The sequence below is a fragment of the Lutjanus erythropterus genome, chromosome 16 (genome assembly GCF_056507025.1).
Source record: "Lutjanus erythropterus isolate fLutEry1 chromosome 16, fLutEry1.hap2, whole genome shotgun sequence".
NCBI classification, from domain to species: Eukaryota; Metazoa; Chordata; class Actinopteri; order Lutjaniformes; family Lutjanidae; genus Lutjanus; species Lutjanus erythropterus.
Window position 1 is genome coordinate 20,373,988 of NC_139332.1, and position 20,986 is coordinate 20,394,973.

The 20,986-nt window shown below is 38.2% G+C and overlaps 1 protein-coding gene across 4 annotated transcripts; it reads left to right on the forward strand.

Annotated features, from left to right (window-relative positions):
* The first annotated feature begins 961 nt into the window (after positions 1–961).
* Positions 962–20,649, forward strand: pip4p2 (phosphatidylinositol-4,5-bisphosphate 4-phosphatase 2). 4 transcript variants are annotated; one of them, XM_084739362.1, is made up of 8 exons: positions 962–1,330; positions 9,820–9,944; positions 12,400–12,506; positions 12,719–12,842; positions 13,458–13,532; positions 14,649–14,701; positions 17,976–18,066; positions 19,135–20,649. In XM_084739362.1, exons 1-8 carry the CDS (start codon positions 1,225–1,227, stop codon positions 19,276–19,278), a joined length of 825 nt encoding a protein of 274 aa, XP_084595488.1. In that variant the 5' UTR covers positions 962–1,224; the 3' UTR covers positions 19,279–20,649. The 4 variants fall into 4 exon arrangements, with proteins under 4 accessions (XP_084595488.1, XP_084595490.1, XP_084595487.1 ...); XM_084739361.1 differs by having other exon boundaries at positions 964–1,330; positions 9,796–9,944; XM_084739364.1 differs by lacking the exon at positions 17,976–18,066 and having other exon boundaries at positions 9,796–9,944.
* The last annotated feature ends 337 nt before the right edge of the window (positions 20,650–20,986 follow it).

Below are 20,986 nucleotides of genomic sequence, written 5' to 3' on the forward strand. Positions count from 1 at the left end.
TCCTCAAAGGCTTGTGAGATAAATATGAGATAAAATGGGTATAAGAGCAGAAAAGCATAATTCTACTCATATTTTCCTAACTTAAAGCTTTCTTCATATATATCATATTGTATATGTTTACAACTCCCTTCCTTTAAAAAAACAAAAACAAGTAAAAAGTAAAACAATATGAATAGGAAGAAATGCAGCCTGTATACATATGTAACCATGTCATGATCTTTTTCTTCTTACCTGTACTTCTGTTTATCCAAGTAGAAAGACTAATAAGTCCTATTCAATTACATTTTTAGATGGCCCATTTTTGAAAAAGTTAAGTACCAAGAGGTTTATTTTTCATATGCCAGGCCTATAAAATTTTATGATGAATTTAAATGTGTAAAACAATGCAGCTTTACATATATATTTTTCTCTGTTTTATTAGTTTGCACAACAAAGTCTTTATTAACAAACCCTCAGTTTACAAGGGATAGTATACAAAACAGACTTAAACAAAGAGCCAGAGGTAGATTAAAAAACATACATAAAGTCAAAGTTATAATAGCCTTTATGTTGGTTGAAAAATAAAGAAACTTTAAATAACATTCGATTTCCCTCAAAAAAAAATAAAAATAAATAAATAAATAAATAAATAAAAAAAAAAAAAAACTGTATTTTTTAATTTGTGAATTTACTTTGAGAAAGGCTGGGAATTCTGGTTGAATACGTAATAGTCTAAAGCTAAATACTCATGGACCACACTGTGATCCTACAGTGACATCTGGTGGTCAACACTGGAAATCGCTGCTTTATTGATTTTTTTTTTAGTACTGACTCCTTCCATCATCAGACACTTTTAAATTTCATCTACTTGTTTGCAGTCTAAGCAGCACATTTTTAAAAAAAATGGTTATTGTGAGAATATTGTATAAAATCCAAATTCTTTGCGCAACAAAATGTAGTTAAACTTTTTCCTACAAAAATTCCGTCACAGTATCCAGTGTGCAGTGTTCAGCTCCATGCAGACGGATTGAGAAGCCTGGGGGTCATGTCAGGGAGGGGCGGGGAATCACCGCGGAGCTCCTCCTCCTCCAAGCTGCCGTCACCGGGGCTGCTGGACCGGAGCACCTCGGCACCAACAACCAGGCGCCGGCTGCTGCTCCGTGCTGAGTGAAGACTCGGTGCAGCAAGGAGCCTCTTCGCCGCCTCTCTCCGCCCGTCTTTTTTCCCCTCACGGTTACCGACAGTATGGCCTCCGACGGCATGGACGAGCGCTCTCCGCTGCTGTCGGGCCCCAACTCCGAGAATGTGACCCCCACCGCTCCCCCGTACCTGCAGGATTCAAGTCCCCGAGGTAAACAACACACGACATGTAGAGGAGCCCGCTGCTGCCGGCTGCTGCTGCTGCATGCTGAATCATTTCTGGGCGTATCGAGTTTGTGCGTAAATAAAACTGCAGCAAGGCAAAGCAAAGGCAAGGGCAGTGTGTATGCGAGGAAAAGGTGGAGCTTCTTCTTCCACTGTGAGAACTGGAGCAGTGGGTTAGAGAAGAAGAAGAGGGGCCTACAATAATAACAGCAAGCTCCTGCTTTCACTGCAGGAAGAAATGCAACATCACGACTCAGCCCACCGGGCCTGTAGGGTTTGGGGTCCAAACAACAACGAAAAGAATATGATCCGAGTCGTGATGTGACGCCTGATTGGATGTGATTGGTTTTAATGTTGTTGATTGACGGGGGTGGGGGGGAGAAATGACCCATTGCAGATGAAGGCAGGCAGCCTCGCAGCCTTTTGTCCCAGCTGCAAATCGACCAAATGCCCAGATGTGTCCTTTTGTGGATGGAATCAATAGCACGGCGTGATTTAAATGTCATCTAGCTGTCAGTTTGCTCATTTGCGTGATTGTAAACAACAGATATCTGGCCTTCGTCTTGCTATCTGTTCTTTTATCTGTCACATCTTCACTAAAGTCCAAAGCATGTGCGTGTACAGCCAGAAATCTGACACACTGTCCACATTTCTGCTTAGTAAACAGCTGAATGTAGGTTACAGCACCTTAATGCACGCAGGGCTGAATGACCCAGGCAATTACAGCTCATAAATCCCCTGTCTACCCCTGCCTACAGGCTGCTGTCAGGACTGGTCTTTGCACAAAATATTAGAGTCTGATCAAATTCTGAGTGTCTGTAGCAGAAGATCAAATTCTGTTTTGAAGGTGGAGACATGATCACACATGCTTTTTCTCTCTTTCAGGAGGCTTCAATTGAGGAAAGTTCCCTGTTTCTATTAAAAAAACCCTGTAGATCAGACACATGACAAAGGATTAGGGTTGCACAATTAATTTAAATATTATCACAAAATTGTAATATGGTCAAGTGCAATATTCAAATCGGAGAAGCTGTAAGTTTTTGATAAAGGAAAAATATTGCTCCTGGTCTGGAAGTCTTGTTTTCCAGCTCTAAGAAAACATCCTTGTTTGATAAAGACCCCCCAGAATGTCTCTAAATAAGATAAGGGATCTTATTTTATAATTTAATGATAAACTTCATTGTTCAAAATGATATCAGGTAACCAAAACAGTATATTTTCACTGGTATTTTAATAATTATAATATAAATGGATTAATCCACAAATAGTAAAAATATACTAAATATATATTAAACATAATTTAAGAAAAATTATCATATATACATAAAGTTAAAAAAAATCTGCATTATGTTCTGTAAAAAAGAAAAGCTTTCTGATACCAATATAGACCCTTATAGCTGTGAAAAGCCAGTATTGGACTGATAATATTGATTAATTGAGAGATCTGGGTACTTAAAACTGATGTAAATTTAATCTTCACACACTTGTGTGGACAAAGTCTCCTCTGATTTGTACCTTTTTGTTGTAACATTTCATTCCTTCAGCACAACACTGGTTGTTCTGCTGCAAATGAATGGATTCATTGACCGTGTAATACTCTTTTCAGAGCATTTCAGGACAAACGGCTAATATGAGGCAAAGAAATGTCGAGAAATCAACATCTTTGTTGTTCTGGATCTTTCTAATCTTGCAGAATTCATATTTCCCCACCGGATTATTCATAAAGACTTGAACTCTGGACTGTAATAACTGTAAACTGCATGTCAGTATATTTCATGGCCCAGTTTCTCCTCCCTCCATCCCTCCCTCCTCTGCAGTCTGGATTATGGTTAATTCTGGTTTCTCTGGGTTTGTTGGGGTAAAATCCTCAATTGCCAATTTATAAAACGGATTAATTTTGAGTCAAAGATGCCAAAACTGAAGTGTTTTCCCAAAAAAAAACACAATGACCGACAGTGCTTTGACTTATAATCAGCTGTGATTAGATCTGAGTATGTTATTTGTGAATGTGACACAATCTGACACTGAAGAATTATGACTCTACAGTAAGTTTTTATTCAGCAGTAACAGGTAGAAATTCACTGTCTGCTGTGTTTTCCTCCTCCAGTGTTTACAGTGAGGTGGTGGTGAGGGGCGGAGACCAATGACCTTGCCTGCATCTGAATGCTCAGATAGCCCACTGTGCCTGATTTTCTTGATATTTATGTGCTTGAATTGCAGAACAATATTTACTGCAACAGTGGCTTGTGACAGGGTTTTAATCTTGACAGAGATAAATGGATTCTTCTGATTTATTTCCATTTATAGACAGTTCTTTACTGACACAGAAAAGGCTGTTAAAATACCTCTTTTTATTTGTAAATTTTTAAAAAGGATGTTGTAGCAAAGTACTAGGACAGCGTCATTCAAGGGTGGGGTCTAGAATCTGCAACATTTACCCTTAAAACTGGACAGTTTTGCTCTGCAATGATTAGTCAATTAATCAGTTACTTTTTTTGGTAGGGGATTAATCATTTTGAGTCATTTTTTTAAAAAGAAAAACTGTCTGATTTCAGCTTCTGAAATATGAAAATTTCCCGGTTTCTCTACAGCAGTAAACTGAGTATATTTGGGCTGCTGACAAAACAAGACAAATTTTTCACCATTATCTGGAGCAAACAACTAATTGATTAACTGTTTAACAAATCCAGTGAAAGGACAAACAATTAACTGATTCTACTAACAAGTGTTTTCTGTGCAGCTGAAGCCTGATGTAGCTTATTCTTCTTCCTCTGTGCCTTAGAGCTCCATTGTTGTCTGAAAACACTGTTGCACAGGCAGACACGTTCGGTCATTGCAGTTAACATGGGTGCTGTAGTTTATTTTGAGGTAGTCATACATGCATGGCCATGACGCTGTATACTGCTCGCTGTAGAGGTGTGCTGTTACATCATATTGTACATGAATTGCTGGTCCAAATGTTATAAATGTGATAAAAAATGTGACTCATCAAGTTTCATTTCATGACATTCATCTATGTTAGGATTACATACAGTGTAGGGCTGGACCGTATGTAACTGTTTTATATTTGAAGCTTCTCCTGAGGTTTTCAATCGAAGCTTTGAATGTCATCCTTGAACAGACGCCTCAATATGAATAGAATGATTCATCAGATTTTAATTAGCCAGTGTTTTTAGTTAAATCAACTTCTGTTAAAGGCAAACTGTGCAGGGTTTTCCCAAAAAACAATGCATTGACTCATACAAAAATGAATCCCTCTCAGTCATCACCCACGACCCACCAGAAGCGCGTGGCGATGCCTGCATCCACGGAGACCTCGCTCTCCACCCATGCCTTCTTATTTTCTCATTATTTTGCTGTGTTTAGGACACTTTACCAACCCAAGACATCAACATTTAACATCCTGAGGCTCAACAGTCAGCTATCTGGTGTGTTTTTAAATGAACATGTCATAAATGTAGTATCTGTTGCTGTTAGATTGCTGCTAGTGAAGAATATTAGAAGTCATTACATACATTTATTTCAATAAATTTTGACTTATGTACTTCTCAATGCTCTAGAGTTATTGGAAATGTTTGCATCATACGAGTTGTAAATAATCCCACAGAGCCACCACCACAATCTAATTATAGAAATAGTATATTACTATTAATATGAAAAGGCACACAAAAAGCAGCATGTAATTGTTGATTTAGAATTTGAATGTCAACATTATGAATGAAGCTCCGAAGCATCGAGCTGTTCGCTGAAGCCCTGATACAGCAACACACGTGGCTAAAAGCGGCGTTGTTGTGGAGGAGCTGCCTCCAGAAAAGGAACAACTTCAGTCGCGCGAAAGTGGAGGAGGGGTTTGAAAACCTTAAGAGCAAAAGGGCATTTAAGAGGCCTTGATTTTCATGGCATAGTCATTTAATACCTCAAAATAAAACTCCTTCATCCCTGATCAGTCCTTCATCAGGGAGTTTGATCTTTAAAAGAGACTATCTTGGATATTTTTTTTCTTTTTTTTTTTTTTTTTGTAATTTTTGTGTAGGCGTGTCATTATCCAAAGAGCACCTCAAACAAAGTCACTTTGAGTCCAGGAAATGCTGCTATCCAAACATTTTTTCTTCACTACATGATGTTTGATCAGAGTATAAGCTGGGAAATACCCCGCTAAATTTACTTTATAATCTTCATAAATAATCATCCATATAATTCTATTTTAAATAATCATTGATACTGTTCATGGACAAATATTGTGCAATATAATGATATAATTTTAAGGAAATATCGTTTATCCCTACATCAGAGCACCAAATGTATATAAATCTGCCATTAAAAATAATTCCCATCAAATACACAATACATTTTCTATATAATATAGTTTTTGCCAGAGATTACAGTTCCCAGTTGTTTTATGAAATTACTGAATCTTTTTTTTTTTTTAAATGAAACTTAAAATCTGTGGCCTTGTTTTTAAATGATTTATTTATTAAATTCTAGAAACTAATGGGCCACAGGCAGAAAGCTGAATCTAATTCATTGTTGGTTTTGATCTTATCAGTGGATTTGTTGACAGTAAGATTACATTAGGTTAGATGCTTTATTGTCGTTGCATTGCTAAAAAGTATATGTATGTATAAATAGTCTTTTAAATATAGAACAGAATTACACAAATAAGATACATGAATAAAACATTGGTCCATTGTTGCACTGGTTGCTGTAAATATAAATTAACACCAGCCTTTAACCTTTTATTTCATGCCACAGTGGCAACAGGAAACATCCCTGAGCAGCTTGTGTCTGCATACCAGCCTCTCAGTTCACCATTCATTCTCCACCACAAACCACAACTCCCACCATCACCCAGTCTCCGATGGCTCCAGCATAGAGCGGATGTGATGGTGGCTGAATGCCGTGGTGGTGGTGCTGGTGGTGGTTGTAGTAGTAAAGCGTCTTCTCATCTTACCCCTGGCTCCGAGGAGGACAGTGACACTGAAAACCTATAGCTGCTATATTCAGTTTCAGACGTGCATTAGGACAGCTTCAGTGCACACGGCAGAGAGAGAGGAGCGAGTGGAGACAGGTCTCTGCTGAGAGGAAGCACAGAGAAGTGCTGACTGTGTCTGAATTTAAGGATTTGATCTTATGCTCTTATATAAGAATTTAAGGTTTAAGAAGTGAGACTGCTCGGTGTTACATTTTTGGATGAACTCAACAAAATATTGTGCGTAACCGGCACCATCATGTCCTGCTTGCTCACAGCAGTCTTTGGCTCTGGTTGTATTTTGAGCCATGTTTGCCCAGTTGTAGACGGGGTGTCCCTTCTGGCCCCGTGGTGTCGACTAGCTGAGCGTCTCTGAATCTCGGAGCCAAACTCGTTTACCTGTTAACTCGTCCCATTATCCCAGAGTGAGACAAGACAATTTGTCAGATTAGACGCCTCCTTTGTGTTTGGTCAGTAGTAGACCGGGGTCATGTTCAACACACACTTTATAATGTATCACAAGAAACAATGGTATTGCGATCTTGGTCATTTTTCTATGGCTACAACAAGTGATTTTTCCTGTAAGGATTATTAACCCATTGACTCTTTTTTCTTAATTTGATATTTGTGTAATCTATGAGCAGCACTGCAGTGTAATTAACTACATGTAGTTTAAATACAAGTTTAATTAAATTTGCAGTTGTTGGGTTGTTGTTAAACTTTTACTTTAACAGTAGTTAACTATGTTGGGTCATGTATTTTTGTTAGTTAATTACAAACTACATGTTCATAGTATCCTCATGATATTTTTTGCCAACCCATTGGCTACATTTAATGACAATCACCTGCTTGATTAAAAAATCACCTGTGGTTTGATTTTTTTTTGCAATTCCCTTGCAACTGAGCATTTTCCTCCTTCCACCTCAACAACGGACCTTTCCTAAGTCCCATCCCTTTTTGAACAATAACAGATTCATTTAATGTCAAAGGTTTAATTAAATAGTTTTAATGGACACTAATATTAAACATATAGAGCTTTTAATGGTAGCTATTTTGACATAAAATATTAGAGCAAACTCAGGTGTTACCGGTTATACTAATTAAGGTTCTGTTTCATTCAAGTCAAACAGAGTCAGGGTGCTGTTGTGCATTTTGAAAGGCTCCACTGCACCAACGGGACCTTAATTAGTATCATTAGTAACACCTGTGTTTAAACTACTGTTTCATATCAACATGGCTGCTGTGAAACAGGTCTATTGTAAAGAAGTATGCAGGAGTACTACAGTAGTAGTAGACTGGTGCAAATCTATGGATCAACGTTATGCCTTAACACCCTGAGAAATACATGGAATGTAGACTAATTACACGAGCAGGTTAATGTGGGATTAAACGGTGCATAGTTCATTTGAACTGCAGTTAGTTCACAGTAGTTCTTTCAGACATTAAGAGAAAATCTTTAAGTCTTTGATCGTGTTGATTATACTTTTTTCTTGTGGACTACAAAACACTAATCGGTGGTCTGGCTTTTCTTCATTTCTCAATCAAAATAGTTAGGTGCTTATAAGCCTCATTAGCCAGCAGAGACATTTTAATTAAGACACTCGTATGATTGAAAAAGCCTAAAAACCCCTGTGTTCATTTTATGGGTATGTGGGACATCTGGATACTATAAGACATGATGTGTTTACTCTGAATAAATTGTATCACATATTACTTACAAATGTAGCTCAGATGTTACATTAAAACATATTAATATGACCTCAAAATTAGATTAGAAGACTAGCTCATATGTTGTATGTTAACTTTGTATGTAGCTTGGCAGTGAGTGGTTTTTACGTCATCACTGTGGTATCTAAAAGAGCCCATTGTTTCTGTCTAAAACATAATGCTGCTTGGCCCCTGACGGAGACAGAAGAGTCACATGTTGAGCAATCGCAGTCATTCATAGGCTGTCATGGGGCTGCATACAGTATGTGCAGGTTGCATAGGATTGACCATGCATTAGGTTGTAATAGTTACTCTTTGGGAGTCACTGAATAACATTTGTGTGTCTTGAAAATTATTCCTAATGGGAATTGTGAGTCATGTTAGACAACGGTAAGATGTTTTGGGGTGTATCAGATATTTGCTGCTCATTTTCTCGATTGAGTGTTGTCACAACACGTCATCAATCCGGGGCCGGCCATTTTTCAAAGACACTGAACGAGAGCAACGCATCTGAACCCGCAACTGTTCCTGATTATTGCTGTCTTCAATTGGGGTCGTGTGTGTATATGAGAGGAGTTCACGTGAACGCCCCCCTTTTGTGGTAAAAACAGCCTCATAAGTGGAAATTTCTGAGTTGTGTAAACAACTTCCCATGTACTCATCACAAGTTCACGGCTTCAATTTGAAGGCAGCAATTCTAATTTAAAATGGTCAATTTTGGTCGACTAAATATAAGCTTGTCAGAATAATAAACCAGTTTCCTGTCAGTTTGCTGAAAACGTAAAGATCAGTTGATCACCTTTTTTGGCTTTAACATGTCATTGAAGAGCTGTTAGTGAGCATCTCTCACCGTCCACACACCATCTGTTTGCAGGCTTCCAAACTTTTGTAACATTTAAAGGTCTTAAGCTGTTTATAGTTCACTGTGTCTGGATAGGAAACAGTGGTCATTCCAGGACAAAAGAGTCAACTTTAACTAACTTTAGTTTCTCAAACTGTTACACCCTTTTCTGCTGACCAAGTCCTCCTCTGTGAGTTTTAGCAGCTTCCACATGTTTTCCTGAACTTTTCCGTGGTTTAGACGTCCTGGAGTCGTTTTTAATTGAATAATTAAGCAGGTATTTCATGGCATGGCCGCCGCATGGCCAAGTGACTGACATCAGTGCAAACAAACAATTGAAATTATAATTATTGAAAGATATTTGGGCAAACTGTCACAGTTTAGAAGTGATTTTTGCTTTGACAATGACTCAAATGATTGAGAGTTATCAAAATAGTTGTTTTCTGTTGATCGACTTATTGATTAATGTTTCATTTCTATCAAAACATTTTCACACAAATTCAAGTATACACACTGCAGTGTTTTTTGTTTGCAATAAATGACCCATCCATTGTGGATAACACGTAACAAAATCTAATTTTTGATGAGGGTACAAATCAGCATATCCTAATCTAAGACATCTCAAAACATTACACTAGATCCATGCTGAGCGAATAAGAATATTTTTTCACCTTCTAGGTATTTTACACGTGTGTTAACATGCTGTTCAGGATGCTGACTTGTACAGAATAAACAGGTCAATCTGACTCTCTCATGTGAAAGCGATTTGTTTTATTTATTTAGACACATTCTGACACTGAATTCGGAGGTCACACAAATATTCTTCTTCTCTTACTGGACACAAAAGTCCAGGTTTGTTTATGTTTAAGTTTTATAGTTGCATGCGATTAACAGCTGGCCGTGTGTTGTGTGCTTTGCCTTCCTCTTCTCAAAGCCGAACTACCTCCTCCTTACACAGCCATCGCCAGCCCCGACGCCGGCGGTGTGCCTGTCATCAACTGCCGTGTATGCCAGTCACTCATCAACCTGGATGGGAAGCTGCATCAGCACGTGGTCAAGTGCACAGTCTGCAACGAAGCCACGGTAAGTGGAGGCCGGCGACTGCTTCATACGTTAATAACATTATGACTGCTGGTGTTGACATCACAGAGTCGTAAGAGCTCAAACCGTTGAGTTGAGTGAAGACGTGTTTTATTTGAGCTGCTCATCACTGCTCTCTTCTTTTTTTATTATTTATATCAGTCACACATGTAGACGACAGTCAGTATGTTTGTGCTGCATCATTTTGAGTTATAAAACCCGAGGTGGCAAAAAGTAAAAGTAACAGTACAATTATTTGTGTTAAAAAAAAGAGAAGTAATGATTCAATTTCTGTACTCAAGTACAAATGAAAAAGTACAGGCTCTGAAATGTACCTCAAGTATTAAAGTAAATAGTCGCCCTCTGAAGGACATTTCTACTGGCTGTTTCTGTGCAAAGCTAAATGAAGTTCACCTTTTCTCCATGGTCAAGTCTCCCTTTTATGGAAACCCATTTCCAAAAAACAAAACAAAACAAAAAAAAACATGGTAAGTCTTATTTTATCTCATAATTTTCACTTTTTTTTTCTTTTATCTTTTTGAACAATATTTTCAACTTTTTATCTCATAATTATAACTTTTTATCTATGTATCTATCTATAACTATGACTTCTCGTGGGTATATTTTTTAACAGGCAGAAATGGGCTTCCATACACCAAGGAATCCATTTAGGTTGAAACTGGTCTGGATAAAACATGAAGAGTTAATTTGGAAAAACGGATCATCCCCATTCTGAAAACTGACAAATCAACACCACTTTGTTTATTATTCGCCTGAGTGCTTAATAAAAATAACATTTATTATTTATTATTATGAAAGTAAGAAAAAAAGGACTATCTTATCAAAACAACCAAACAACTGTTTAATTTTGTTTTTGCAAAAGAAATGCAATTTGTCGGTGATAAAGAGAAAAATCATTTGCTTTGGACACAAATTTCTTGACCCTTTTTCATCCTGTCCAGATGTTGCTGTAGACATCTGTCACATCTGTCAGTCAGAACAGTGATAAGAGCTCCAGAGATGACTTGAATGTGTCGCCTGTGTCTCAGAGTAACTGAAGGCTTTGATAGAGCTGTCAGTGGAGGCAGCAGGAGAATGAATGGCTGTCGTCCCAAACACTCTGGTGGGAAATGTCATTTCACTCGCTGATGTTTGTGCTGTTCATGCATTAACACGATGATATTCTGTTACACTGGATCCAAAATAGAGCTCAGTTGATAGTCCTCAGTTATTGCATCTTATTTCAGCTCAGGAAATAAATAAAGCGATGTGCATCAGACATCCTGTGATTAAGTTTAAGGTTAAGTAAATTAAACATTTATCATCTCTATAAATGTCTCTCAAATGACATAACAAGGACATAATATTGTTATTTGAACCTGCTGGGTGAACTAATATGTATTTCATAGATTAAAGGCAAAACTATTGATTTTGCACAGCAGCTTTTCCACGCTCTGATGTCTGAAAGACTCTGTTGTGTTTCCTCTACAGCATTTAAAAACAAACTGCTGTCTTTTATGTCTTTATTTTTTTTTATTTCACTTTTATTTAACCAGAAATCCCACTGAGCTTTCTTTTCAAGGGAGACGTGTCGCAAGCAAAAACACATTTACAGACAGAAACACAAAAGGAGACAACAAATAAGCACAAACAACTCTGGAGCTGCACAGATTAATCAGTTATTGTAATTTATATCAGTCACCAACTATTTTGATAATCAGTGAAATGTGAATATTTTTTCCAGGGTCTTTACTTTTCTATGAAAGTAAATTGATTATTTTTGGGTTGTGGACAAAACAAGACATTTGAGGATGTCGCTTTGGGGAAAACATATTTACAATATTTTGTGACATTTTATGGACCAGACAACTAATCCATTAATCAAAAAAATAATCAACAGATTATTCAACAACAAAAATATGTTTTTAACACCAAAATTAGCGCAGGATGCAGGTTTTTTAAACACGCTGAAAATAGGCAGTTGACCCTTTTCCCATAGCCAGCAGATGAGTTTACCTTCCTGTTTTTTCTGATGTGTAGTTGAAGAACTGATATTAAACTTGTGTGCGCAGAATTGCAGAGAAATAGATTTTTAAAAGTATCTGTGCTCAGCTCTCAGTACTTTTGTAGCTTCCAACTGAATTACTGTGGTTTGAAGTTTATTTTTTTCCTGTTCCCTCTGTCTATCGCTGTTTGTACTTACAGGTTTCTGTTTTACGTCACTGTTTAATTTTTCTTACTAGTTAGTTACAGCTGATGAAAACTCAACATTTCCTGATTTTACTGCTTCATAAAATGTTGACATCCTAAGGAGTCGGACTATAATTCTTACATTTTTTATTTAAAACCATTTAGCAAGATTCATTCTTTGAGTTTCAAGTCATTCTGAATCTGCTGACCTGTTTTTTTTGTACTGAACTGATTTCCAGTGAGCTGACTGTGATATGTTGCCTTTCAGCCCATTAAGAACCCGCCGACAGGGAAGAAATATGTGAGGTGTCCCTGTAACTGCCTGCTTATCTGTAAAGACACGTCCAGGAGGATAGGATGTCCTCGACCAAACTGGTAGGTAGCAGCCAGACGGTCAGTTTCAGTCTGTTTTACCCTTATTTCCCATTTCTTGCACGTTTACCTCTTTTCCAAAACCACATTCAAGGCTCTGACAAAATGTCGGCACAGAGAAAGTCAACTTTCATAAGGCAAATCAAGAATGCTTAAAGTCCTCACTTGGAGAGTTTTTAATCATGAGATTGTCCTTCTTTTTGTTCCTCCGATAGCAGACGCATAATCAACCTGAGCCCGGTGATGGTGATCCCCGAGGAGCAGCCTGCCCAACCGGCACTGCCCATCCAACCTGAGGGGATGAGGGTGGTCTGCGGTCACTGTGGAAACACCTTCCTAGTACGTAAACCCACCAAGACAACCAATCTAACCAGTGACAGAGGTGTTCATGCAGAATTTTGTTGCTGTGCTGTTGTTGGTACGTGCACATGAATAATCTTGGGTGACGGACTACCGTAGCAAAGCTATAACACCCAGAGTTGATCTGGTTGGTATAGCTTGTTTGTCTGTACGCTGTATATCAAGAAAGTCTTTTATGCAAGTTAATGACACATTTTTCTCCTGTTGATGTTTAAAATTTGTTCAAAAGAAAAACTGACAGATTCTCACAGAAAATATGATGTTTTTCAAGCAGCTGGCATGCATTTTCTGCATGTTTCCTTTCCTTGTCTGGCTCATTAAAACCCCCTCTTGATTGCAGTGTGGTTGCAGCCTTTTGCAGATTATCGCCATCTTATGTAAAATAGTCTTCCTGCACCCTGTGCTGAGGATCCTATCACTATTTTTGACATGCAACACTTCAATGGAGCTTTATAGAACTTATACTTCTGTCTGTCGCTGAACAAAGACGGTGCAGAACCTGAGGTATTGAGTCAGTATAACACAGACTTGCATGTCAAAATCAGCGGCACTGTCCTCTTAACGTGTGCACATTGTTGCTTGCGGCATCTGTAGGGCAGCGAGGACGCCAGGTCATCCCAGCCAATGTCTGGCCTCCCCAGCGATGGCTCTCCTCCAGCACAACAGCAGGTTGAGAAAGCTGGTCATACTGGTGGACATATTAACAACAGCCTAACCTGCTCCAGTTCAATCTGCAGCCTTATTCACACTGGTGATCATGTGACTTTGTACACATCTGGCTTTGAGGAGGAAGTCAGTTAAAGAGGTGAATTTTATTTGAATTGTGTTAAATCTGCTTAAATCAAGATGGTTTGGCCTGACTTTATTTTGGAAACAGCTTCTGTTGAATTTTTCATTCCTCCTCTGCAGCCAGACGTCCAAAGTCACATCTTAAACTTGTGTCAATGAGAACTTAAATTATGCTGATCAGTTATGGGATGAACATTTTGTAACACTGCTTTTTTAACATCAGAACCCTAACTATAACATTATAATATCAATTGTAGATGCTAGTTTAACTGACCTTTTGATATTTCCTCCAATACAAACACAATAGATTTACAAGTAGGCCTGTCACGATAAGTATATTAAGGATTTATTGGTACGTTTTCCCTACTGTTATAAGACTTGAGCACAGTGCCTAAGTGTTTCTTCACAGCACCTTAAAGAAAAATTAAGACAAAAAAATTCTGCTGAGACATGTTGTGCTGTCATTTCTTGTCAATCTGGTTCTGTCCTCTCGTCGTCTGCTCTCTGTGTTGGAATTGTACCACAGGGCTCAGGCAGCTCCTCCATGCAGTTAAAATAACATCTTACTCAAGGCTAATCGGTGTTTTTAGAAAGTTCGAAAAAGTCCAAATTGACTTGGTTTCAAAGCTGCGCTCCAGTGTTCTGGTATGTGAACATTTTGGGTTTAAGCTGAATGAGAGAGGATACGGACATTTCAATATTTTTTCACTTTCTAATTCATTTCTCTTTATGAGGTGCACTTGCATTAATCGGCTGCAAATTATTATCATATCAGTGACATAAAATGGTCATAAAATGATGATAATACTGTTAATCACAATTATTCCTGTAGTCACACATAAAGTAGTTATCGTGACAGGCCTTTTTACAAGTTGCAAACCTTCATAACTGATCATGTAAAATCATTCCCAGTAGGTTGATTGTTCTAAACGTACAGTTTGATTACAGGGTTTTGTCACAGTTGTTAACACGTCTTCTTCTTCTGTTCCCTCACAGTGGATGGAGCTTCGGTTTAACACGCTAGCCAAGTGTCCCCACTGCAAAAAAATGTAAGTCCATCATCAAACCTCAAAAGGCCTCAGTGAAATACACATTTTACCGTCACGCTTGATGTAGTTAATGCAGACCTGATGTTCACCAGGGAGAGACCAAAATAAATCAAATTTACACACAGTACAGTAAGCATAGTTTGTAAAATTTTTAATTGTGACGTGAAGTTAAAATCATTTGCAGAAAATGGGCTTCAGGGAATAGTTTGTTTTTACAAGGTAAAATTACTGTTTTCGCCAAAGAAATCTGGTTGAGCTAGAAAGAGAGAGCACTGGCTTCTATCGGTAGTCATCTCCTGTGGGTAACACACTGACTGCCAATAAGTAGCTCATATAACCCCACTTCAAATACTCATTTTAACATGCAAAATCACTGGGGTGGTATTTAAAGACCTGGATACACTACAGCCTTTCTGAGAAAACTGGGTGGATTTCAGCCATAGACTAGAAAAATGCTCATGTGATGTCATTGCAGCTTTCTGAAAGGACTTGTTGCAGCCGAGCTTTGCTCCACATCGTGTTGAATCTTCTAAAACCTGTCAAATTAAAGTGAACTCGTCCCAGCATATCCAGTTTTAATCTTTAATCTCACTGGAGCCTTTATTTAACACCTACGTATACATTCTGTAGAAGCAGCATGTTTTAGACTCTCACTTCTGCATTGGCATCATCTCTCAGTCATGTACAGTATGTCTGTGATTTGTTTTGATGCAGTTTGTCAGAAATACTTTCAGTTCTCCGGCATTCGTTTCTGCAGAAGTTCAAGTGCTTTATGGATGAATTCATTGTAGTGAGACGCCGAGCTTTAGTGGTCTGGACTTTGTAGTTCTTGGAAGGAGAGAATAAGAGGGGAGGGGAGGCGATGGAGGCTAATCTAGACGTGTGACAGGAATTAGAGCCTGGCCTCAATACATGTAATGGTAATATGGTGGGAGGGTCACAGGTTTGAGAGGTGGTGGGAGGGCATCGAAAGGTAAGCTGTGTCTGAAAGTGATTATGTGGACACATGGAGGCTGGTCTTTAGGTGGGCTTTTGATCATTTTTAAAAATTTCTTAATCATGTTTTTTTAGAAATGCTAAATATGCTAAATGTCCATTAGCTGGATCCAAACACATCATGAACACGCTAACAGTGTTTTTCAAACTTTTTACACTGTGCGCCACCTCAGAAAATACTGGGCTCTCCAAGTGCCACCATTATGATCAACGTTAAAATACAGTACTGTAGGTCGACCCTGCGCAGCTATGGACGGTTCATGCAGGAGGCTGGTTTATTCCTAATAAGTCCCGCTCCAACTGAATCCAAATTTGAGGTAACTCGAGTCATATCTTCTGTTTTGGACCATTTGGTGCTATCAGATGCTGGGGACACTTCAATGCTTCCTGAGAAGCCACTAACTTGTTTTCAGGATACGGTGCTTAAGCAACAAGACGTCCTACGCTGTAATTTGATCAGGCGTTTGTAACTGTCAGTTGTCTGTCGATGTAAAGCTGTCATTTTCCAGTTATAATGTTGTGCTCGTCAGTGTTGCCAGGTGGGAAAGAACTCACTTCAACCATTGATCATATATTAAATAAGACTTCAACCAATTTGATAACCGTCTGTGGCTCCAGCTTGCTATTTGAAATGCAGTGCTCAGTTTTGAATGCTACAGTCTTACATGTTGATCCTTTAAGATTTGTAATACGTAGTGAATCAACACCGAAGCGTTTGTGATAATATCAAACTGGGAGATAACTGTGTCAAAACGTGCTGTCTTTGCCTCGGTCTCTTATCTCTATGTCTGTCTTTGTCTCTGTCTCACTCTGCACCTCTTCTGCCATTTTCCCTGTTTCTGCCAGTTTTCTTTGTTTTTCTTCTCTTTTATGTTTTGACAACATCTTTACTTACATGTTTTTTTCTGTTTGTATCTTCCTGTCTTTATCTCCACTCGTAGTAGGAGGTATTTGTGTCATACACATAAAGTGCAACCCACATAAAGTTATGAGTCACCAAATATACTGCTGCAGGGTTGAAACAACATTTGTGAGAAAAGAATATAATGGCAACATAAAACAGTACATTGCAAACCAGAGTTATTATTGTTTTTGTTAACATTTTTTTTTATTTGTTTATATTTTTAGTTTAGTTTCAGATTGTTTCCAGAGTGAGTTTGCTCATTTCAGTGTAGTTTTTATTATATAACAGTGTTTCAGTGTCAGTTTAGGATATTTTTATATATTGCCGTCTTTCTGTCAGTGTTTCCATATTTTTCACGCTCCATCTCTTTGTTCTATGCTTATTTTCTCAGAAATATAAGTAACTGAAGTCTGAAACAGAAGTAAAAACAGTGGAAGTTGAATAACATGGAGTCATGTGAGAATTTCATCTTAATGCTCAGAAGGAACTGATACCTTTTCAGAGGAAAATGCTCAAATTACACGAGTTAAGTGTTCCCAGTGAGACTAATAGGCATTGTTTTGATGTTTACTGCAACTTAAATCTTTAAAAACATCGTTTAAGAAGAAGGCCTGCCTCTCATGTGGTCACAGGTCAGATGAATGAGTTGGTACAAATGTAAACAGTGAGTCGAAACAAAGAGAAAACGTGAAAGCAGGAGGAGATTGTTTCAGAAGGTAAGAAATCAGGTGATCAGACCCCCCTAAGCCATCTGAATACCAGCGATTCCCGAAGAATGCTTGAGTCCCGTCACATGAGAGGCATGTGAGGGCAGAGAGGGGGAGGAAAGTAAAAAAAAACAAAAAACACAGATGCCAGTCTGGTGCCTCAGGGCAGTCAACTGGTGCATATGTTTGTTGGGAGTCTGAAGTTGTTGGGAGCTGCGCACCATGTGACCAGCCTCCGGCGCTTTCATGTGTAACTTAAATAGAGGAAGAGAGAGATTTGTGGCTCACAGGAGGGTCGGGGTGCTGCAGAGTGAGATCACTTGGAAAAAGGATGGCACGATGAAAGTATGAGACACATCATCATCATGTAAACCAGTCCAGATGTGTCACAGAATATGTTCAAGATGTGTTCACAGATATATTTGTTTCTTGATCTGATTTGTTGTATTTTTATACAGGGATTTAAAATATTCCAGTTAAATGAAAGTTAAATGTTTTTTTTTTTTGTCAATCTGCCCATAAACATTTAAATACACACTAATAAGACAGACAAAAACATAAAAATACACAAATATATTGTGTATATTTATATGACATTCTGCTCTGATTCCATCTCTTTGGACCAATTTTCTGTTTTTTTGCTTCTCTTCTTAATCTCTCCCTGCAGATCCTCTGTTGGCAGTGCGCTCCCTAGGAGGCGCTGTTGTGCTTATATAACTATAGGGATGATCTGCATTTTCATTGGAGTGGGTTTAACAGTAAGTACTGCCTTTGTCTTGTTTGTATTTTTCAGATGGTAAATGTATAAGTAAAGATTTATATATGCAGGCATAATATTTACCATGTTCATTATCTTAATTTTGCATGTTAGCTTGCTAACATTGGATGAGGTACAGCTGGGGCTGACACAAGATTTGCTGGGATTTGATCATAAACCAAAGTACTGAACAAATTTTAAATTTTGACCTGATGATGGTGCTAGAGGATTAAAATTATTATCCTGAGGGATACATGAATCTGTGCACAAAATGTCACAGCAATCCCATCCAACAGATGCTGGAATATTTCATTCAAAAATACAAACATAAATGTGAGGATCGACAAAGTTAGTTGAAATCCCTCCAATGCTTGTTAAGATATTTCAGTCTGGTCTAAAGTGGGGATCCAGCCAGTGGGCAGTCATTGCCATGCATAGAGCAACACTGCGAGCGTAACTAAAAATGTGAGAGATCTGGAAATGTGCGGTAAACACTGTTAAGCCAACCTGAGAAACTTAAAGTTATACATGGACACAACAATTAAGAAATATACACATGTGCTTTACTGTGCAGGTAAATGAGAAAAAGGGTAAATAGATAGAAATGGAGAGATATAAAGTGACAAATCCTGTGCTGTGGTTTTATACCCACATTGCCATGAGTGCATTATCTAACAATACATCATTGTTCAGTTTCACACACTTTATGAGTCACATCAGACTTTCACAACTTGGTTTAATCATATTAAAATCATAATCACTTCATAATGATCTCATAAGATTATAGTCCTTAATATTTTTATTCAAGGCCACTGGGCTCATTGCAGTTTGCAGTTTCATTTTTTTGCAACTTGTCAGATGAAGTGGATCACCGACTGATTGATATCAAGAATCAACCTATAGATCAACCGAAGTACTTACCGCAGGAGTTTACACATGAAGAAAATGCACAGAAATATAATACTTAGTTCTTAGAATTTTAAATTTCTCTCTGCAGGATAAACGTTTATGAATGCATCAGTGAAAATCTGCTCTTGGTGTTAACGCTTCCTCTCCTCTGTGTTAACAGGTTGGTACCCGGGGCTTTGCCAGTCGTTACAATGCCACCTACGTATCCTGGGCATTTGCTTACCTGCTGGGCCTCATCTGCCTGATACGAGCCTGCTACTGGGGCGCCATCAAAGTCAGCTACCCGGAGAACAGCTTTGCCTAGAGCGGGCTTGGCACGGCACAGCCCTGCACGGCTGGAAAAAACAAACCACACTTTTAGTTTTTTTCATCTTGTCCAGATTTCAAACCGGTCATGTTCAGCGGAGTGGAACGCCTGCAGGAGTGTGTTGGAGAGGTGTTGTTGTACTGTATGTTTGAAGGGGTGTATGCTGGAGATGTATCCTGTTGTGTTTGTGTCTGAAATGTTTTGACTCGCTGAACAGACCTTATGTATGTCCATCAGTCCTCCTGCTGGTCCACAAGGACTCAAACCCTGCCCAGGTTTTGCCAAAATACAGAATCTAGCTTAAAAAAACTGTGATTTTTCTTGATGAATGCCAAAATTAGCTGATTTAAAAATGGTAGTTGAGCAGACTGGTTGGGTTTGGTCTTTCTGGACCACTGTTTTTGTTTTTGACTGACATACCCACTTGATTTCTTTTGTTACTGACCAGACCAAAATGAGACAACCTCCTAAGAACAGTTTGCCCATTGCACTACGATTATATGCAATTGTACGTGTTGTTTTGCTGCTAGTTAAACTCCAGCTACAGAAAGCTGTGTATTCATACTGTATTGTAACATTTACCTTGCCTGTGTACACTGACATAGTATTGCTATAATATGATTTTAACTCTCAAAATGATCGATTTTTAAAATAAATCCTCCTTAAATACCCATGTGTGCCAACTTTGCTGCCCAGTATTAGTCAACAGGAGCATCAAATCAACAGGAGCTTGTTTTTTTATTTTATTTTATCAGTATTACTTTTTGTGCCATCATGCAGCTTTTAACTCACTACAGCAATAACCCTTTTATTTTTGTTTTGATTCTTTCCTGTCAAACCTCCCTACATTTTTGTTGCTGGAAATTGAAAACTCATGTTTGCATGTTGACTTGTTTATGTTCTTCTGTCACTGAGGTGGTGTTTTTTTTTTTGTGTGTTTCAGAGAGGTAGCTGAAGCGTATGATGTTCCTGTCTTTGCTCCTTCTGCCTGTGAGTTAGAATGTAAACCCTCCTCCTCTTCCTCCTCCTCTTCCTCCTCCCCTTCCCCTTCGCTTATGTCGACTGCTCTCTGACCTCCAGTGAACTCTGTGCTAGCTAGCATCGCTATAGGCTGACTCAGCAGCATCCTGTCTCTTGACCTTGACCAGTGGGCACAGTTCAAACGTCTAACCTTGTTTTGAATGTGATGATGACGATGTTGATGACTATGATGATGAAGCAGAAAATAATGTTAAAAAAAACAACAACAAAAACTTTGTACATAGTTCAAATTCAGTACTTGGAAAACTGTAGTGAAAGGTGGAGGGAGAAGACGGCTCGTGGGTCTTTTTAAAAATGATAATTTATCAATAAAATGCAAAAACTGCCTGTATTGTTCTGTTTGCTTGTTGACTGTGATGATTTAGACACATTTACAAATACTAACAAGGTTCAAACAAACATTCATTCATGTTATACAAACCTTCATTATATATTTATATTCAAACGTTTGTACATCTGCTTCACCAGATTTCAGGAAGAAATGCAAAACTTTTTACTCCTTTACTTCTTAGATTAAAATTGTCATGAAAAGCAGGATGATGAAGTGTGACGCATCACTAAAGATTAGATTTAATATTTAACTCAACCGTGTATTACAGTATAGTCAGTATTTCATCTGGACCAGCTACAACATTAAACTGCTGCTTACATATAATAATAATAA

What these genes read in the sequence shown, in the direction of transcription:
- pip4p2 (XM_084739361.1), top strand. Translation starts at nt 1,225, where the DNA reads ATGGCCTCCGACGGCATGGACGAGCGCTCTCCGCTGCTGTCGGGCCCC. An exon ending in ACTGTGGAAACACCTTCCTA is followed by an intron (nt 12,843 to 13,457) that starts GTACGTAAACCC and finishes CGGCATCTGTAG; the next exon opens with GGCAGCGAGGACGCCAGGTC. An exon ending in CTCCTCCAGCACAACAGCAG is followed by an intron (nt 13,533 to 14,648) that starts GTTGAGAAAGCT and finishes GTTCCCTCACAG; the next exon opens with TGGATGGAGCTTCGGTTTAA.